Source organism: Notechis scutatus, chromosome 1, assembly GCF_049901735.1.
Source record: "Notechis scutatus isolate UNSWTSFEM ecotype Mainland chromosome 1, rNotScu1.2, whole genome shotgun sequence".
Taxonomy (NCBI): domain Eukaryota; kingdom Metazoa; phylum Chordata; class Lepidosauria; order Squamata; family Elapidae; genus Notechis; species Notechis scutatus.
Genome location: NC_142009.1, coordinates 224,568,831 through 224,589,273, shown reverse-complemented (window position 1 = coordinate 224,589,273; position 20,443 = coordinate 224,568,831). Strand labels below are relative to the sequence as shown.

General features: G+C 39.2%; 1 protein-coding gene across 4 annotated transcripts in view; it reads right to left on the bottom strand.

The window, feature by feature from the left end:
• Positions 1-992: 992 nt before the first annotated feature.
• Positions 993-20,443, bottom strand: part of STK36 (serine/threonine kinase 36) — a 25,515-nt gene continuing 6,064 nt past the window's right edge. For 2 of the 4 annotated variants that reach the window (XM_087950388.1, XM_087950389.1), the window contains exons 7-27: positions 19,782-19,875; positions 19,501-19,670; positions 19,203-19,399; positions 19,001-19,115; positions 18,751-18,894; positions 18,120-18,299; positions 17,253-17,350; positions 16,840-16,945; positions 15,302-15,434; positions 12,844-12,974; positions 11,856-11,960; positions 11,488-11,583; positions 10,934-11,028; positions 8,848-8,911; positions 8,141-8,251; positions 7,054-7,128; positions 6,468-6,639; positions 6,068-6,215; positions 4,283-4,442; positions 3,257-4,000; positions 993-1,754 (exon numbers count right to left, since the gene is read on the bottom strand). In XM_087950388.1, the coding sequence (XP_087806514.1) occupies positions 1,611-1,754; positions 3,257-4,000; positions 4,283-4,442; positions 6,068-6,215; positions 6,468-6,639; positions 7,054-7,128; positions 8,141-8,251; positions 8,848-8,911; positions 10,934-11,028; positions 11,488-11,583; positions 11,856-11,960; positions 12,844-12,974; positions 15,302-15,434; positions 16,840-16,945; positions 17,253-17,350; positions 18,120-18,299; positions 18,751-18,894; positions 19,001-19,115; positions 19,203-19,399; positions 19,501-19,670; positions 19,782-19,875 (3,282 nt within the window). In that variant the 3' untranslated portion in view covers positions 993-1,610. The remainder of the gene's footprint in view (positions 1,755-3,256; positions 4,001-4,282; positions 4,443-6,067; positions 6,216-6,467; positions 6,640-7,053; positions 7,129-8,140; positions 8,252-8,847; positions 8,912-10,933; positions 11,029-11,487; positions 11,584-11,855; positions 11,961-12,843; positions 12,975-15,301; positions 15,435-16,839; positions 16,946-17,252; positions 17,351-18,119; positions 18,300-18,750; positions 18,895-19,000; positions 19,116-19,202; positions 19,400-19,500; positions 19,671-19,781; positions 19,876-20,443) is intronic. The other 2 variants (XM_087950390.1, XM_087950391.1) reach the window with 2 other exon arrangements.

Genomic DNA, 20,443 nt, shown 5'->3' with positions numbered 1-20,443 from the left:
CCGGAAAGCTATTCCAGGTAGTCCTTGAATTACAGCCACTAGTGAGCCCAAAATTTATGTTGCTAAGTGAAACATTCATTAAGTGAGTTTTGCCCCATTTTATAACTTTTCTTGCCACAGTTGTTGTGAATCATTGCATTTGTTAAGTTAGTAACATGATTTTTAAGTGAATCTGGATTCCCCCTTGATTTTGCTTGTCAAAAGGTTGCAAAAGATGACCCCAGGACCCCAGGCCAGGACACTGCAATTGTCATGAATATGAACCAGTTGCCAAGCACCTGAATTTTGATCCTGTGGCAATAGGGATGCTGCAACGGATGGAAGTGCGAAAAATGGACATAAGTCACTTTTTTCAGTACCGTTGTAACTTTGAACGGTCACTAAATGAATGGTTGTAAATTGAGGACTACCTGTACCATACCAAGGGTGATACTCATTTGAATGTACATTTCAATTCAGTTAAGCTCGTTACAGACACAAATTCAGGTAATTGTGTCACTTATCAATGAAGGTTGCGTCTGATTAACCTTGAGCAGGAGAACAACACTTAGAAAGAATATATGTAGAATTCTTTTTCATACTAAATGTTCTTTATTTCACCAAAGAGATGTACTATGAACCTCTTAAGTGTCTTGAAAGTTACTAAGCTTGTAAAAATAGGTGATATGATAGGAATGATAGGAAAAATATAATTCTTGTATCATCCTGAAGATCTTTGGTTTGATTTCCAAGTGTAAAGTTATAATTTTTAAATAGGAAAAAGAAGGGAAGTGCATGAGAACAGTAATATTAAATTCCAGAAAGGCCATCCTCTCAGCATTGTTTCAATCTGTTCTCTCTTTTATTTAGAAAAATATATTCAAAGTCTTTCTAGTCATATATATAATCCTTAAATATTTAACGCACAGGACCCAGTTTGTGCTGTCACTTTTCAGAATCCGAAATACCTTTTACAGTTTTCTAATGGTACATAGATAAGCAAGAACACCGGATATCAACACTAGCTTTTATTACAAAGACTTAACAATAATAAAGGCAGGAGACTAGCCAGGGAAATATTCTAGAAAAGTTCTCAATAAATAAAAATGGGACACCTTCATGAGCAGGATCAAAATTGATCAGTCGGTTGAAGTAGAAATTCTATTCCTATTCAAGATTTTTAAAAAGTGTTATAGCTTCTGTCCTGTGTTATTCTGCAAAACTAAAAGCAAACATTTTAGCCAGCAATGCTGCTAACACCTTTTCTTCTTTTCAGCAGAGACTGTTATATGTTGGTAGATGTCCACCATAAGCATTCCAAAGAAAACTGTCACAAGAATCAACTTCATGAAAGTCTTTCTTCCAAGATGTTGGATAACAGTGCAGCATAGCTTCTTCACAATAGGAAAGAATTATTATATGCGTAGACTTGTCATTACAGAAGGCAGTTTATAGTGTTGGTTTTTTTAAAAAAAACAGTTTGTGACTAATCTCAGGCAAGAATCAAAATGATATTCCAAGCGCACTAAAGTCTATTTTCAAAAAGTATCTACAATGGAGTTTACTACTTTACAGTCCTCCAAACCTAAAGCATTCCGAAAAAATGAAAAGTTGTATCTGTTCTTCAGATCTTATACACTGTGTGCAGCCTGGAGGAGATGGATCAGTTTCTTACAGTGCCTTGATGTTGGCCGAGGACTACTATACATTGAAGCCTGAGATCCATGAATGGAAAGGGCTTCCAGTTTTTCACTTGCTTGGAGTGACATCAGCACCTAGAAAGGAAACTTAATAGTTATCTAGGGCTGTGTTCTCACAAATCAATCAGTTCTAAAAATATCTCCATTTTCAAAGGAATAAAATTCACAAGAAGAAGAAGAAAAAAAAGCACTACCTTTCCTGAATATGCTGATCAGCAAAGGAATCAAGGGCAAATTTGAAATGCAATTCTGTTGAAAAACAATCTGCACAAAGTAAGTGCTCCATTATCAAAGTAACAACCCAACCTCCCACAAGTAAAGCTGGGTAAGAACATTATTCAGAAGAGTAAAGCAACCCAAAACACCAGAAAGAGTAAACGCCTATGCAACAACTTCTAACAAAATGGATACCATGCGACTTAATCAAAAAGTGCTTGACCACTCAACCCACTACAGCATAACCAATACAAGCTATACAAACACGAACACTACCATACATCATAAGCATCTTAGAAACAACTATTACAACCACACAGCATCTTTGTAGCACACAAACCTACTAAAGTCCTCCAAAACATCTTAAGTAAATCAAAAGACTCACTAGGCCAAGAAGAAAAAAACAGGCGTCATCTATAGTGTGGAATGTAAGGACTGTAGCGGCTGCCATGTGGGACAGACAGGCAGAAGACAAGCAAAGCGCATGCAGGTACCCCAGCCAGCAGTCAGTGGGAAGACTCCTTAATCTCATAACACGTGGACAGACTCAACCATAGTTCTAACTGGTGAACTGAGCAGCCTAGAACAAACTAAATCCATAAAAGCTTGGCATTCCTGGAAGCTTGGCATTCAGACAAATCAAGCATCCATAGACACAATTCCACATTCACCAGCACTGATGCAATTACCTAGATGGGTACTGAAACGTCTGCAAGCAAACAAACTAAGAGAACACTAAGGATTCTATTTTTCCAAATAGCCTCTTTTATTCCCTCCACAAACTAGTAGCTAGAAAAGCTACATCATATATCTTTACATAAAAATCTACTGTATCTCGTTAACAAAACATTTGTGACACAGGAAATTTTTAAAAAACAAATATCTATCAAAATATATTAAAAACACTTGATACTAGGACAAAACTGCTAAAGATCCTATGCTTAGCTATCATAAAATTAATTTTGCATTCCCAATCGTGATCGTTGTACAAAAAAATGGAGGCTTCCTGATGGCTGTTTATTAAGTTAAGAGAGGATAGAGAGTGCCAGTCTTACGTTAATAGAAACCAGGAGACAAAATGAGATTAAATAAACATTCTGGACTTTTCCTTTTCCAGTAACGTTGGGTGCCAGTATTTAGAATGGAATTCTTTAAGACTAAAAATAACAGTCTAATAGAATAACCTTTCTAGATCTAATGCATAATATTTTAATTCTGGCCTAGTAAATAAAGTTTGAGAAGAAAACTTCTGTGGTGCATTGAGGGTCTACACTAAAGTACTGCCCGTCTCCAATCCTTTCCTCACTGGACCAGAGTTCATAGTCATCCATCATCACCCTTCAAAATTACAGACTTTGTACCTGGTGAATCTTGGACTGCTGACCAATGGAGCGTAAAGCAAAGAGCGCTGCCTCTTGCACAGCAGGATGGGAGTTGTGGCAGGCCGCATCCAACAGAAGTTCAGGTGCTCTGCTCTGGATCAGCAAATCTCCCACCTCCACGGACTGTCGTCCCAAGTTGCCCAGTGCTGAAGCGGCATTGCAACGGGTCCTTGCCTGAGAATCTCCCAGGAGCCGAACAAGCCGAGGCACGGCTTTGTTAACACCCTGCATTACAGGACCAGCCTGGTAGGCTGCGTTACCGACGGCGAAGCTGGCTGAGCAACGCACGTGCTCATCTTCATCTGAAAGACAATCCACCAAAAATTCCTGCAATCCAGCCTTGTGCCAGAGTCTATGAGGAAATCCTTCTCCATGTCGTAAAAGATTGCCTACAAGGCTACAAGCTCTGGCTCGGATCAGGCAATCCCGATGGCGAAGCACATGGTTCAACAGCTGGGAAGCTGAATCGGTGTCGATCAGGAGCCTCTGCAGGAAAGGCAAGTGAGCTGGACTGGCCCGGGCTATGTGAGTGAGCAGAGAGAGCAGGTCTGCAGTAATAGCTACCTGATCTGAAAGCAAAATGGCCGACAAGAAGACAAGGGCTTGTTCTGAGGTGGCTACTTCCACCACTTGCCCAATGATTCCCTCATCACTCAATACCAAGCGGCACAAAAGGCTCAAAGGCAACTCAGTCTCTGAGATGGGAAGATGTTGAACGGAGACCTAAGAAAGGAGAGGAAGGAGTCCAGGAATGAATTGAGATTCTTATGAAGAACAGCATGATGGAATCAAAATCCGTTTATGTTTTCCAAAGGTTGGAATTTCTATCTTACACCAAAAGTACAACTTCTCTCTAGTTATCTAGGCCACCTTTACATGTGCAGTCAACGGGAAGCAGGATGAAATGCAGGAAAAAGAACAGCCGGGGCACAGGTAGGGAACTATAAGGCTATTCTCCCTGACCCCACCCCCTTGCAAGTACCTAAATGATGGAACAGATTTTACCTGGAGTAAATGGGCAGGGATTTGAGAGTCCCTCAGGCTTGCTATGATACATTCTAAAGTTTCTGGGTCTACATCCAGAGCAAACGGGAAACAGAATACCCGACAGACTTGGAGCACAACAGTGGGCACCAGTTTGGGATCACTGTCCTCCTGCACCTGCCTGGGGATTAAGGAGAAAAAGAGCAGCAAGTCAGGCATTAGGCTGATCAAATTCCACCAGATTTAGTATATCAGCTGCAGTCCCAAGCATCAGTGGCTTCAGAAAACATTAAGTCAAATGAAATGTTTATGCCAGGGCTCTTCAAACTTGACAGCTTCCAGATTTGTGGACTTCAACTCCCAGAATTTTTCTTCCAGTCATGCTGGCTCAGGAATTCTGGGAGTTGAAGTCCACAAGTCTTAAACTTGCCAAGTTTGAAGACCCTTGGTTTATGCAAAAGGTTAACAGTAAAGCAGTAACTGCGGTAAAGGAAGGGCTGCAGTGCTGTAGCTCAGCGGTAGAGCTTCCCGTGCAAAACGGAAGGGATGCTTCGGGGCCTGACATTTTCATTCAGGAATTGGGAAAGGCGCCATCCATTCAGTGCAGCAGACAGCAGTTGACAGAACAATGGTCTGATTTAGGAGGCGGCAACTTCCCAAGTTCCACCAACTGCTCCCTGGCTTGTCACTCTTCAATTTTAGGGGATATCTTTCAAGGGGGAAAGTGTATAATTTATTTATGATATATAGTGCTTCCTGTTCAAAAGATCTCAAAGTGCCTTACAATGAAAATCCAACATTTGATGTAAACACATTCAAAACCTGAAAAAATATAGAATAATAAGTAATGCCCTGGTAAGAGTACAAGCAGCAATAAAAATATCACTGCAGAAATATTAAACATCATGGAAGAATACAAAAGCCTTTCCCTGCATAAAAAATGTAATAAAGAGGATTAATGTCTCATTTTTTGCTTTCCTAAATCTTGCCACCTAGCAGCGACAGGGACTAGACTAGAGATGCTACCTTTGCTGAAAAGATATTCCAAAATTGGAGGATTACCACTCCAAAAGCCCACTCCCAAGTATCCTCTGAAGATGAACTTGGAGGAGACTGAAATCCTGTATATGTTTCATAGAGAACAAACAAAACGTTATGTCAAACTAAATTATCTCAAATTCTCGGTCTCTGCAAGAAGAGGGTTATCTTCATCCATTATAATCCATTGTAATTTTTAGGATCTGGAAGTGACGTGAGGAAGTGGGGTGCTCAGATGGTTCCCTATTTGCTGCTGTTGGAATAATATAATAAGGAATACAGAGAATATTAATTAGAATATGAGTACAGGTGCTGAAAGTTTGGAATGGGTAAAGACACTAAAAATGCATTTTTTTTTTAGTCCAGTAACTTAGAATCTTTAGTGGGAAAACAAATTATGCTGCATACATTTTAAATATTCTCAAAAGTGATCACATTAGGAAAATATCTGGGAGTGGGGTGCTCACATCGTTCCATATTTGCCCCTGTTGGCAGATCCTTCTTGAAAAGCCCAGTGCTGAAGAATGCGACCAACATTAGGTGCAGGAGAGATGGTATGATTGTTTTGGGTGATGTTAGTAGCGTTTGGGTGAATGAAAAGCATGTAGTTTCACAATGCCATTTCCACCTCAAAATGTTTTGTTGCACCTTATGGTTGTATTTACAGAATCGGAATCGGAAAACAAGCACGTAGGCCTTCGAGCGTAACTCTCTGCTGCGTCTATTTTGTCTGTTCTTTAGGTCAAGGTTGGATTGTTGATTACTCACATTTGGGCCAAGTGTTTCAAGAAGCTGGGTTCAAGTAGCTTGTTCAGCATTGCCATCATAACACTACTGGGTTGGGCCAGCTGGAAAAGGCACTGGTGAGGTTCTTGGGTAAAGACGAAGAGGATTAAGCTGAGGAAGAGCAAGGTCCCTACAGCAAGAGAGAGAGAACATCCCTGATGCATCCGCTCAATGCTTTCCTGTCCTTTTTCACAGCGCCCATGTCCACGTCTAATGCCCAGAAAGAGAGCAAGGACATCCTGACGTTATACAGCCTCTCCTCAGCCTTATGGACTAGAATTCCCACATTTTGTCTTCTAGTTATGTGGACAGAAGGAAATGATTCCCAAGAGATCGAACTTGACTTTATAACGCAGGGCCCCTTAACGAAAATAAAACTCACCGTGCGGTGATAGCAGGTTCCAATCAGGCACCGGTGGCTCCTGGCCAGCTCTCGGGGTCTCACCTTCCATCACTGGCTGCCAAGTGGTCAAGTGGAACACCATAGCAAAGCGATGCCATACAATGCTCCAGAGCTCTGAGGCCACAAATTCTCTCACGGTTGCTGTATCTCCCTAGTCCAAGAGAATCCAGATTCAAACCACCCGGTTGAAGGCAGAAGGTCTTATTGCAGACGTTCCCTCTTAAATCCGACACGCCTTTATCAAATATACCACACATATTGGTGTAATCATACGGCAAACTGCATTTTCCATTTCTAGATTCTTTTTCCGTTTTCTTTCAGTCTTCTGATATTGCCCCCAATCCAAGGATATTTTTGTAAAAAAAAAAAGGGGGGGCAACATTTAAGTGGAGCCTTTTTTCTACTCATTCATATAGTGGAACTGGGTATAGCACAGCAAAGAAATAATGCGGGTCAATTCTCACTCACTACCATTTGGCAGAAAACTGTCTTATTTGTTGGATAACTTATACACTCTTAACAATTCAGAGCAGTTCCTTAGTGGAACGGAGAAGGAAACCCATACCTGGCTTAATAAATGTAGCAGCAAAAACAAGAGCCCATCATAGAAGCCAGCTCCCATGGGAGAAGGCAGGTACAGCTGAAAGACATGAGAAGGGTTTGCAATAGACTACCACCAAATGTCTAAATCACAAATGGGCCACTGTATTATATGGCAGGAACAGTCCATTCAAGATGTTGCTGAATGATGAATCTCAGAAGTCCATCCAATACTGAGGATGCAAAGAATTATGATTCAATGATATCTGGAGGAACACAGGTTTCACCCGACTCTGTAAGGGTGTGAATCCATTTATGAATCCATTTAGAGGCTTCTGTTTTTCATGTTTTTCACTAGACACAAGGACAGTTTTCCCCCGAAAGCCATCACTCTGCTAAACAAATAATTCCTCAACACTGTTCAACTATTACAAAGTCTGCACTATTATTACTGTTAATCTTCTCATCCCTCTTTATCACCCATCCCCTCCCACTTGTGATTGTATGACTAACTTTGTCGCTTGTATCCTTACGATTTATATGGACTGTTTCCTAGTATTTTTTGATTGCTTATTGTACCCTATGACTATCATTAAGTGTTGTACTTGATGATTCTTGACTCTTGATGAATGTATCTTTTCTTTTATGTACACTGAGAGTATTTACACCAAGACAAATTCCTTGTGTGTCCAATCACACTTGGCCAATAAAGAATTCTATTCTATTCTATTCTATTCTATTCTATTCTATTCTATTCTATTCTATTCTATTCTATTCTATTCTATTCTATTCTATTCTATTCTACTCTACTCTACTCTACTCTACTTGTCTCAAACGCTATATCAGGGGTGTCAAACTCAAGGCCCACAGGCAGAGTGCTTAGATCTGGCCCGTGGGCGGCCTTGGAAACACCGAAGAACCAGCTCCATTTTTCCTGGCAGGAGGCCGTCGCAGCTGAAAACAGAGCTGTGACAAGTGATGCTGAGCTGGCCATACCCCTGGCCACACTCGCTCCTGGCCACACCCACATCCCCCGAGATCAAACCCAACCCTGATGCGGCCCTCAATGAAATGGAGTTTCACACCCCTGCTCTATATAGTTGGACTGTTACCTCTGCAGGTTCTGCGAGTGCAGAAGCTATATTTGTCAAGGCTTGCTTTGGGCTCAGTTTCACTGAAGCGCCATACTGGATCAGGTAGGCCAGTAACAATCCTGCAGCACTCTACATGACAAAAGAGGTTACACAGCATTAAAAACTACAGAAACATAAAGAAAAAATTAGAAGAGAAAATATGAAAAGATATACAGGTATTCCTCAACTTGCAACAGTTCATTTAGTGGCCTTTTGAAGTTACAACGGCATTGAAAAAAGTGACTTATGACCATTTTTCACACGATGTTTGCAGGATGCCCATGGTTATGTGATCAAAATTCAGAAACTTTGCAACCGACTCATATTTATGTCAGTTGTAGTGTCCCAGGGTCATGTGATCATTTTTTGTAATCTTCTCTCAGTGGGGAAGCAAGATTCACTTAACAACTGGGTTACTAACTTAACAACAGCAGTGATTCACTTAACAAGTGTGGCAAGAAAGGTTGTAAAATGGGGAAAAACTCATTTAACAAATGTCTGAGCAACAGAAATTTTGGGCACAATACTGGTCATACCATCATCTATAATGCAATACGTTTGAAATTCTCTTTTACTTAAATGTCTATTACAGAAATGAATTAACAAGTGAACTGTGTCTAGGAGGTGGGTGAATTTAAGTAGGAAATTATAAATCCTTTTCAGTTTCAGCTGGGAGGAATACTCACTAGAATAGAGGCATTTGCTTTGTGGTTGAAAAGCCGCATGGTCTCTTTTAACACAATATCAGACCTGAACCAACATAAAAATATATATAATTAAAAGAAAAAGAACAAATCATATAAAACCCCTAATGTTCTCTGAAGCACTTGCTCAGTGACTAAGAAAATAAGTACAAGGAATAAAGCACTGGCACTTCAGAGGCTACATAACCATGAAATCATCAGTTGAGCATCACTTGAAGGTATCTTTTCTTGATTAAGTTTTAGAATTATCTGCCTTTGGAAAGGCTGACCCATGCTCATGCAGCTTCCACAGCCTCTGAAAATCATTTGAGAACCAGATATGCTTTTGAGAATAGTTGTGGTTGGGTGTTGGTGAATGATCTGTCATCCAAAACATTGTGGGGAGTCACCTTTGTCGCGTCGCCGCCATTTATCCAGTGGGAAAGGTGCCGTGGATGCCTACCCAATGAGAGATCAGAATGGCTGGGACCCATAGAACACCGTTCTCAGTAGCAGCTTTTGTTCCTGAAATTATACATCTCCAGGTTGCCTCCCCACTTTCTTCATGAATGAAGATTTTATCTGAATTCATTCAGGAAACTTTTCCTAGACTGCAATTTTTACATGATAACTATTACATTGTTTGATTGTAATGTTTCAGTTTCAGGTTGTTTTTAGTCTATATACTGTAAATCATCTAGAACTGCTGAAGTACAGTCCATACAACTGTTGGTAATCAAACTGGAAACCATATGACTCCTAGAAGATAATTTACAAGGCTATGTGCAAAGAACATAAAAATAATCTACTGTGTTCTGGTGCTATGAAATGATAGTGGAATCACTGCTGCTTCAGCAGAGTGACTCCGGAATATCCTTATTTAACAAAGTTCCTTCAAAGGTTGAACTTATTTCCCAAACCTATAATATCTAGAGTAGAGGATGTGCTTGGATTAAATTTAAGATATACTCCCTGCTGGGCCATCACAATTCAAATACTTCCAAGCCTGACAGTCAAATTTAAGAATTCATACATTCCTGGGAAAAAAAGTGTGACATTTTCAGTTCTCAGGAAGTGCCAACTTTCATTAGAACTCAATTGTCATTTTTGGTGGAAAGCGCTGCATGTATCCTTCCCTTCGCTTTTGCTCTTTGATTAAAAGAAGTTCATTACACCCACTCACATTTCACTATACGCAAGAATTACTTGTGTTTGCTTGCCCAAGAAGAAAGTTTTTCTTTATTTTTCTTTTTATGTGCCATTTTTTAAAAAAGTCCTCAAGTGGAATTTTTATTGAAGGACGTATGTAGTACAATGTTCTCCTCTGAAAGCTATCAGAAGCCACTTCAGGTAGAAAGAAAAGAGTATCCTAAATTCCCCTAGTTTGCTCTTGCCCTGCAGAGTGATAAAGATTCTCAAAGGTCTGTAAATCAGAGAAATACAACCTATTGATTTCAGCAATATTTCCTCATGTACAATGGGTATGGGATTGAAACACATGGCTCCCTCCCTGCTTTAAAACCTTTAACATCTTGCCAGCAAAATTCCCATTGAATGCTTTAAAAAAAGGAGGCTCTCTGCAGCATCTCACTGCTGAGGGATGCCCTCTTTCGAACAGCTACAGATGAATCTGAGGTAATTTCGGCAAATACTCAGAGAGGTTTGCTTATAAATTTACAGTGTACAGCAAACATTTCTCACTGTTGTAAATGGTCTTTTGTTTTATGTGATGAAAGAATATTTCCTTAAAGCAAGGCAAATGAAGAATTTAAGGATTTACAGATCATGCCTTGTGGAAATAAGAATTGTTCATTTTCAACACTAAGAAAAACCCCTGTTAGCCCCTACCTCCTTCCTAATCTGGCTTGGAAACCCCTGAAAGGCCAGAGCTACAAGCCAGACTCCCCAGTTTTGGGGGAGTTTCAGGCATTCCATAATATGACTAAAAGTTTTCCATCTACCTGTTGGCATTTTTGCAGGAGAGATTTAAGACTTCAAACGGGAGACCTGAAATCGAGCAGCCAAATTTTGAGCATTTTGCTGCTAATTTTCATCAATTCATTTTCAAAAGCTTTGCTCTGGTACTTACTGTGGAGGTAGGATCTGGCACTGGAGCAACATCAGGGAGATGAGCCTCAATGAGGCTTCCACAGCCTGGACTCGTGCAACTTCAGGCAGCAAGACCTTTTAAAGACACAGACCTTAGTTTTGAAGCACTCTATCTCCAAGTCTTCACCTTTCTAAGATCTAGTCAACGTGGAGCCCATTTAGTATTCCTTCTGTACTATTTCATAGCTGCCTCAATTCTTCTTCCCTGTCATCTCCTATTGTCTCGCCCTTTTTACCTCATCACTTTCTCATCCAGACTGTTTCTGGTTACCAGTTTATGAACTCTCAAAATACTGAGAAGTTTAGTTTTGCCAGTTAATGGATGAAAGAGGTAATGGGAAAAGTTCCTGAAAAAAAAGCACTGCCAATCAGAGTTGGCAATGTTAAGCACTAGGATAGATACCTTAACAGGACAGAAGGTAGGTACTTGCTTTTTCTCCTCATGAACAAAACAGAGCAGTCTTTGAGTTAAGGATCTGTATTTGTACACAGGCAGCTCTCTTTCTAAGTGAAGAATGAAAGGAAAATGAATACCTTGCCCTGCAGGTGGCAGATTAGCAGACTCAGGAATTCTGGAGTTGCTATGCGATGGCACAGAGCCTGATTGACATGGCAGCAGGCATACAGGACCTAAGCAATGGAAAGACAAAACAACAACGGACTGCTGAAATCTTATCCCTTCTTTCCCCAGCTGAAGGAGGAAAAAGAGGCTCATTACACCATAATGAGTTGCAAATAAGATCAAACCGTCAAAATCAGGGGTCTTCAAACTTGACAGCTTTAAGACTTGTGGACTTCAACTCCCAGAAATCCTCCTTGTCATGTTAGCTCAGGAATTCTGGGAGTTGAAGTCCACAGTCTTAAACTTGCCAAGTCTGAAGACCCTTGATCAAAAGTGTTACCTTTAGCCCACTCATAGAAGAAGTAGGACACATGGTGGATGAGAAAAGACATGGAAGCAGTCGGTCATCTTTCTTGGTGAGCTTTTCAGCTATTTGCTGGGAAATCTGCAAGAAAGCCACAAGAGAAACTCTTGGTCCATTGACTAGATAAAAGGGAAAAATAAAAGCAACAGGAGCAACTCTTTCAGAAATATTAGACAACGGGACTTGGAGCCTGAGTCCTCTTTTATAGGATTCTGTATCTACTTTAACTTGCTTTCACATCACAAACAACAGGGTTAAATATTAGTCACTCTCCAGACATCACAAGCTCAGATCAGAAATATAGCAAGGATGTAATTCAGCAGGACTGGTTTGGCTACTAGTACCATTACTACTACTATTATTATTATTATTATTATTATTATTATTATTATTATTATTATTATTATTATCTTCCATTCAATTGTGTCTGATTCTCTTGAGACTGCTTGGATGAATCCCTGCAGTTTCATAGGCAACATTTCCCAGAAGTGATTTGCCATGCCTCATTTATTTTATTTACTGATTTCAAAAATTTATACTGCCACTTATTTGCATATGATGACTCAGGGAATCTTACAAAAATATAAAAACACCATATAGAAAAAGAAAAAAGAAAAATAATAACATAATAAAATAATAGCCCTCCACACTAGTCCTTCTTAGGGCTGAGAGAAAGTTACTCTCAGGAGAAAAATCACCCAGCTGGCTTTGTGCCTAAGGTGAGACTAGAATTCTGGGGCTCCTGGATCCTAGTCTAATACCTTAACCACTAGACCAAAGTGGCTCTTGATATTATTAATGCTAAGTACCATTGCCAAGTATTGCATTGTAAGCAGTAAGTTTTCTCTCCAGCAGGAAGCAACACTTTCATTGCAAGTGATGCCAATGATATTGCCAACCCCTGCTGCTTTAATAGACTATATTGCCAGTGGCTGATAAGTATACATGCAAAGTCAACTCACACCTGCTTTTTGGCCTTTTGAAGCGTGAGGTGCCCTCCTGGGATGCCACAGGATGCAGCCAGGGCTTCTGTAAAAGCAGCTGCCAAGCATTGACACGACCCATGTGCTGGCTCAGCTGGTTTTGGAAATACTGCTGGTAAGGAATAAGAATACAATGGAAAGATTACATGTATACAAAATAAACCCTTTTTGTAATTCCCTGCTTTGGTGTCTACAATGGTACAACATGGAGACAAGTCAACTAGTACTGACATGCTGCTAGGCCTCACACCCAAAAATGATTACTGCAAATTCAGAATTCTTTTGCTTCACATAGTTCACTTTCTGTTATTGTTCACAGAGATATCTGTTACTATAGAAGTTTAATTTGAATTTGAAAATAAACCAGTGAAATGGCTAAATAGACTGGTCTCACCAGAAAAACAACACTTGAATGAAATGGCTAGTGTATAAATTAAGAACAGAGAAAGAAAAGGATTTTGAAATGTTAAGAGGGACATACTATGTGGCTATTCAATTAATGTTACTCTAACTTGTACAAAGGACTTGATATTCCCTTGGAATAAAAGGATGATTCCCTTGGAATAAAAGGATGATTATTTAAAAAACAAAATTTACCAAGTCTTACAGAGAACCAAAGACAGATTATGAATGGACCTGTAACAATAAGTAAAATTTCTGAATTTATAAAAAAAATATTAAACCAGGGAAACTAGCAGGAGCAGATGGGTTACCAGGTTCTTAGTACAAATGCTTTGAATATAGATTTTTACAGCCCCTCCAAAATATAATGAATTCTATACTGGGATAGAGGCGGAGACTTGGAAAAAGGCTAATATAGCATTAATACATAAAGAGGGAGGAGATTTAACTCCAGCAACAAATATTATTGAATAGCAATTATAAGTTATTTACAATGATTTCAGCAGACAAATTGAAAATAATTATGGAAGAAGTTATTCATAAAGATCAATGTGGATTTTTACTTAAAAAGACAATTAAAAGATAATATTGGAATGGTATTAGACATTATAGAATACTTGGAACAGCATAATAAAAAACAAGCTGTGCTAATTTTTTAGATGCAGAGAAAGGCTTTGATAATTTAAAGTGGCCTGTTTATGTGAAGTTTTAGAAGATACTATCTTTGAAGATAATTTTATAAAATGGGTAAAATCAATTTATACCTCACAGAAAGCACAAATGAAGATTTAACAATGCAAAGGGAACAAGACAAGGCTGCCTATTATCCCTTTCTTGTTTATCTTGGGTCTTGAAACCTTGAATAGAGATATGAGAGGAGAGGATATTAGGGTATACAAATTAAAAAAGAGGCTTACAAGTTGAGAGATTTGTGTTGGTATTGGAAGATGCTTTAAAGGGCATTGAATGATGCGATAGAACAGGGGTGTCAAACTGGCAGCCCGCACAGGCCATGCCCACCCCAGCTCTACGAATGGGAAAAACATCACAAAACATCATGTGACGGCAATGTGACGCCATGGATTTGATACCCGTGCAATAGAAGGTTGTGGTCCATCTTCACAAGAGAGAGGCAGTGCATTCCAGAAGAATTTGTTCAAATAGTTGGTGTGAGAGAAAGAGGGTGAAGACAGTCCTTCTCCAATAGTTCTCACAATATATATTTGATGTAAGTAGTAGAGTCCTTCAGTGTTGCAAAATTATGTCTATAGGTGTGGAGCAATAAAGAAATCTGCTTGGAAGAATCACTATGTATCTTTCTTGGTTTTCGGTCTAACCATCAACAATGAGAAAATTAAAAGAATTTGGTGCATTAGCTAGCTTTCAGATTAATAAACTGAAGACAAAGAAAACAACAGAAATATGAAGAGCAAATAGAACTGATGAACAAAACAGAATTCAATATTAGAAAAATGTAAAACATTTGGGTGTTTATTTGATAAATATAAATTGTATGTGGTTTCAAAGTAATTATGTTAAGACATGGAATGAAATTTAAAAATATACGTTAAGATGTTAAAAGCTACCGTTGTCACTGTTGAGAAGAATCTGGCTTTATTGGGGCATTTTCAGTGAAGTTCAAGGCAACGGGATAAGAATAAGCCCAGATACATCATAATGAGAACTTATTTGATTTGTTTAATCTACATAAAGACTGGGGGATTCATCTCACATAAGTGAGTCTGAGTGGCTTACAAACTTAGGTACTCATTACTATTCCCTGTAAACAGTAATGCAAACAATTTGATTGCACTATATGGAACATCAATATCACATCTGCTATGTGTTCTCTAATTGGCCCAGAGCACAGAGGTGAAAAACATTGTAATAATTATGTGAGAATATAAGTGAAACATAATGCTTGCAAGCAGCCATCGATTAAGAATCAGAGAAAGTTCTGATGGAGAAATATAATGGCCAATTTGTAATATCCTCAAAATTCAAGGAGGCCAGTCTCTTTGCCACTGCATCCATTACCTTCTTGAGCTGAGCTTGCACCCTGGTAGAACGCATCCAGCAGGGCTTGATGATCTTCAAGCAAGCTGGTGTAGAAAGTGTTGGAGATTGATGGACAGGTGCGATCCATGCTGTCACATAAATGGATGAAACACTAAAGGAAGGGAAAAAAGGGCAAATATTACAATTCTGATGGAGCAGGTTTAAAGGTGGGTAGAAAGAATAATACCCAGACCAACACAGGGAAGTTGTGCTGCTGAAATAAGATAAATATACTCTCCCTAGGTCCATTAGCAAACTTCACAGATTGCTTGGTGGCCAAATGGATTGAACAGTGGGAGGTGGGGGGAATGCAGAACCTACAGAGTACTAACTTCTTGGAAAAGCAGGAGGGAAGAGTCCCATGTTATGCGGATACCCAGCTGAAAGGGAGGGAAGGTACAACCACTTTTCAAAGCTAGCAAAAAATCACAGCACCAAGTGCAGCATTTTGGGTAGGTGCTGTTAAAAATGGGACACTCCTTGCTTCTGCCACCATTAGTATCATTTCTGGAGTGTTTCCAAACAATCAGTGATTTTAAAGGGCCATGTCATTACAAAGATTGAGAACTCCTGGGCTAGGAGAGTAAACAAATCAACAACTGTTTCTGAGATCTTTCTTTAATAGAATGGTAAGACGTATGTGAAGTAATCTGAACCTTCTTGTCCCTCTTGAAAGGTAGACCAGATAGACTCCATATGATGATAAGGATTACACTTTAGTAAGATTATTAAGATAGGCTATAATAATAGGTTATTGCAAGTCTACCATGTTTTCCCTTCTCCCCCTTTTATACCTCAGTCATGGATTCAGGGATTTTGTGGGGGCTACTCTGACTTTCTTTGTAATGCTCTCCTGCCTCTCTGGATTTAACACATGTGTGTTCTACAACTGGGGTTTTCCTCATGGTCATTGGATTCCTTCTTTAAGACCATTTCCCTGATTTACCTACAATTAAGGAAACAATATTACACGAGACTTAGATTCAATGTACCACAGGTTGAAAAGTATGTTGGAAAACGAAGACTTGAAAACATCAAGCTTCCAAATCCTTTTTGAAAGATTTATAATTTGGTATATTTTTACAAACAAATCCATATGGGTAAGTTTGTCAAGGCTTTTAATCATGGAAGATATTTAGAAACTATGCTACTGAATACCAGAAACTGAGAAGCAGAAGCACAAGAGGACTGTCAATTTTTTTTTTCCTGCCTTGGTACCAACTGCTGGACCAGACACATCTGATTGTGCAGGACTTTTTAAAAATCAGATTTACAGTAAAGGTTTTCTTACCTAAAAAAAAAAAAGCTGTCCTATACACAGAATTCAATAATACTATAATGGCTTCTAATTAAATGAAGCCATATTCCTTAGCTGAGGAGAGCCTAGAGGGATGAGTGTATCAGCATACATATGGATTGGGGCAACAGATAATGAAGCTGAATGAGGAGAAGAAACGAGCTAGCAACAGAACTCAGCTGGATAAATTTTAAAAAAAGATCAGATCATGGATACTTACCATAAGGCTTTGTTCTCGCAGCCTGCTTTCTTGATCTGTTGGCTGAGTCAGTAGTATGGGTAGCAGAGTTAGGAAGTGACTAGCAGACGTGTAAAATTCCTGCAAACTAGAAAACCATTTATGTTTATGATTTAAGACATAAGAGTTAACTCTGAAACCCCACCACAGCAACTCAGTTTTCTCCATCCTCTAACTAGTTCAATTCTTGCAGTATAGGGGCTTCTATTTGGAGACATTATTTGCCATGCTCCGCTTTCAAAAAAAAAAAAAAAGACATAGCAGGAGAATAGAACCACAGGTTATTCAGCCCTACTCATTCATTCTGTGATTCAATTTTGCCTGCCCTATTCTGCTGAAAATAGTATTACAACTTGTTTTGCCTTCTTATTCTGTTTATCCTGCAAGTTTCTTACCTTTGCTTTTCTTTATCTTTCTCTTGATTGAAATCACTAGCAAAGAAGGCTGACATCACGGCAATTAGATCTATTAGCAGTGTAATATGCCATGGCTGCTGTAGGACAAAGAAAAGAGTGCATATTCTGAAAATTGTCTAGGCATCTGCAAAAGATCAATAAATATCTCAGTGCATAAATAGTGCTGAATTTTGTGCAAGATGCAGACTATACTAATGCAAAAAAGCAGGAAGGAAGGAAGGGGAAAAGGAAAGAAAGAAAGAAAGAAAGAAAGAAAGAAAGAAAGAAAGAAAGAAAGAAAGAAAGAAAGAAAGAAAGAAAGAAAGAAAGAAAGAAAAGAAAAGAAAAGAAAAGAAAAGAAAAGAAAAGAAAAGAAAAGAAAAGAAAGAAAGAAAGATCTGTCTAGACAAAACTATCTTGCATGACTGTGAGGCTCCTGCAGCATTGAGATAAAATTCAGGCATCTTGATATGAAATTTCAGCTTTAACTTAAATAAAATCTGCTGGTTTTCTTGATTGCTCATGTGCACTTTAAATGCAAGACACTGGCTATGGAAAACTGGAGCAAAATGAAAACTTCCAGAAATCAACTGATGAGGCTAGCCGTAGTACTATTCTCTTCAGTTCCCTGCTATTCTTCCCACCAAATTCTGCATTTCAAATACTCCAATACTGCTATCAACTTTGGCTAGATGAAGCGCAATAAATATGATTTTTGTCTTTTAAATCAAACATTAAAATGCCAATTTAAATTATGCTCATATAAAAAAAAACCTAAACAAATACATACAGCAAAATATGCCTGCCATCCACCCAGATCATTTTTCTGAAATTGAGCTGATTGTTTAAATAATATCTCTTTCTTACCTGCTTGATACGGGAGCTCTCCAAAATGTCCCTCACTAGATGCATCACGAAATGGGATAGGTCTATGTCCCTGCAGAAGGTGTACAGTAGTTCTGAATTACATTGTGTACTTAACAAGTTGCAAATGACATGAAGAACAGGACGAAGATGGGAAGCACCCTCAAGCATTCCTTCTAAGACCTGTAAAAACGTATTAGAAACAGAAACATTCAGCAAACTACCAGCCCCTAAAGTGTGACATTTTACAGTTTATTCATTCTAGTCATACTGTCTTCAATAATATGCACAACCATCGCTAAGTTCACTCGATATACCTCCTACAGCCATTTCCCCCAGAATCAATGGCATGTTCTGGCTTAGCTTTTAGACTCCCTTGACCCCTACAAGAACTCTGACTTTCTTGACTTTGACTTTCTTCAACCCTTAAAGATTTACTTCATCCTTCAATTTCATGCCTCACCAGTTCCTAGGAATAATAGCTAAATGGCCAAAATTGCCAAAGGGGTTTGACCACAGAAGTGTATTTCCACTTAAGTCCTCATCTCTTTTCTCTAAAGTACATGTAGTTTAATTTCTGAAGAACCAGTTCCTAAAACATATCTGGTGTTCTTTGACATTTTGTACATCTCACCTGTTGACCAGAATCCTGGATTCGGGTATGGATGCGCTGCACAAAATCAGGGTCTCCCAAAAGACTCAGTGGGGCACACAGCTGTACATTTGCAGGATCTGTGGCATCAATGAGGTGCTGCCATTCTTCATCACTATCCAGTTCCTACAGAAAAAGAATGTGTTCATAAGGGCTACAATGTCCTGGAAGTCAAGAAAAAATGTCTTTGCTATTATGCAAAGTGCTGAGGTATATAGACATATATGCTTACCTCAGTTTCCAGATCTACAGTGCTGAGGCTACATCTGTCTCGTGCTTCTGATCCACCATTTGTTGGCTTCCCCTCTGGGAATTCCCGGTCATAATCATGTGTAATTCTGTTCTCCCTATCCATGAAGAAGAAAGATAAAGATTGAAGTGAGACTGCACAGCAGAGAGCTGTTCTTTCCTTAGCTCCAATACTTAATTCTCACCGAGGCGTAGGAGGTGGCTCGGCTTGCTCCCATTCTGCCCCTTGGTTTTCTAGAACACAGAGCCTCTGTTCCCCAGATCCAGAAGACACCGGATGCCTTTCTCTGGGATCTTCCTGAACTAGGCAGGTTTTCCATGGAAGGCCCTGGCCTTCCTTAGCTATTTCTCCTTTCAAAGGAGGCTTGGATTTCTCTCTCACCTGTAGTACCAAAAAAATCACATATGTTACATTACTGTAGTGGACTGAGACTCACTATATCAAAAGGACCCTTCCCAAGGATTATGGGCTATACATTTCACCTTTTTCTGAGCCTCCTGGGCCATCTTCTGACGTGCCTTCTTCAAAATCTTTGACTGACCACTGTGAGGGGCCAGGAAATGTGCCTGTTGGTCTTTCAGAGCCTGTAATTCAGGGGTCAATTTGGTAGTGAAAGGGTTTGTAATACCCTGTTCTGTTGTGTCATTGATCACTGCAAAGAAAGATCCGAGTCAGTAACCAGATTTTGATGGACTGCATACATTAAAGCAGAGTCAAAAGCAAGATTAGGGGGAGATAGTAGAAAGGAAAGCACCATACTTACCTGTCACCTGTCCAGCAATGAAGGGATGATAGAGTAACTCTGGCCAGGATAGACGCTGACGAGGATCCTTCGTCAGGAGACCTTCCAAGAAGCTCTATAAAGTAATGTAACATATGAAAGAAGCTCTCCTGATTAAACTGGTAGGCATGGCTAGCTTACCTCACTGAACTTGACTGGGTGAGTCTCTGTAATCCAACTGTATATGAGGCTATCATCAGCATAAGACATCTTGGAATGTTACTTTTGTTTCCATGTTTAAATTTACAGTTCTTAAAGTTTCAGGAAAACCGTGGCTTAAAAATTCTGTTGGTTTCAGCAAAAATATTGTGCAAAAATATTCTTTAAGAGACAACTACATTTGAAAAATAGTGTATTTCATCTCCCTACCAAGAAATTAGGCAGGACACGAACCAGTAATAAGGTAGAGGTTCATATTGTATATTTGGAACTGTTTGAAATAGCAACAAAAGTTAGTTTATAATGGCAGTGCAGATTTTAATAACCTAGATAGCATCAAATCTATGTACAGCAGTAGCTTGAAGTCAAGAAGTAACAGAGGCTAATCTTTTAAAATACTCTTTTAAAATACTAAAATATATATTTGGACAGAGAGGATCACTGGTTTGAAAGAGGGCTTAAAGAGGCTATATAAAAATTGAACA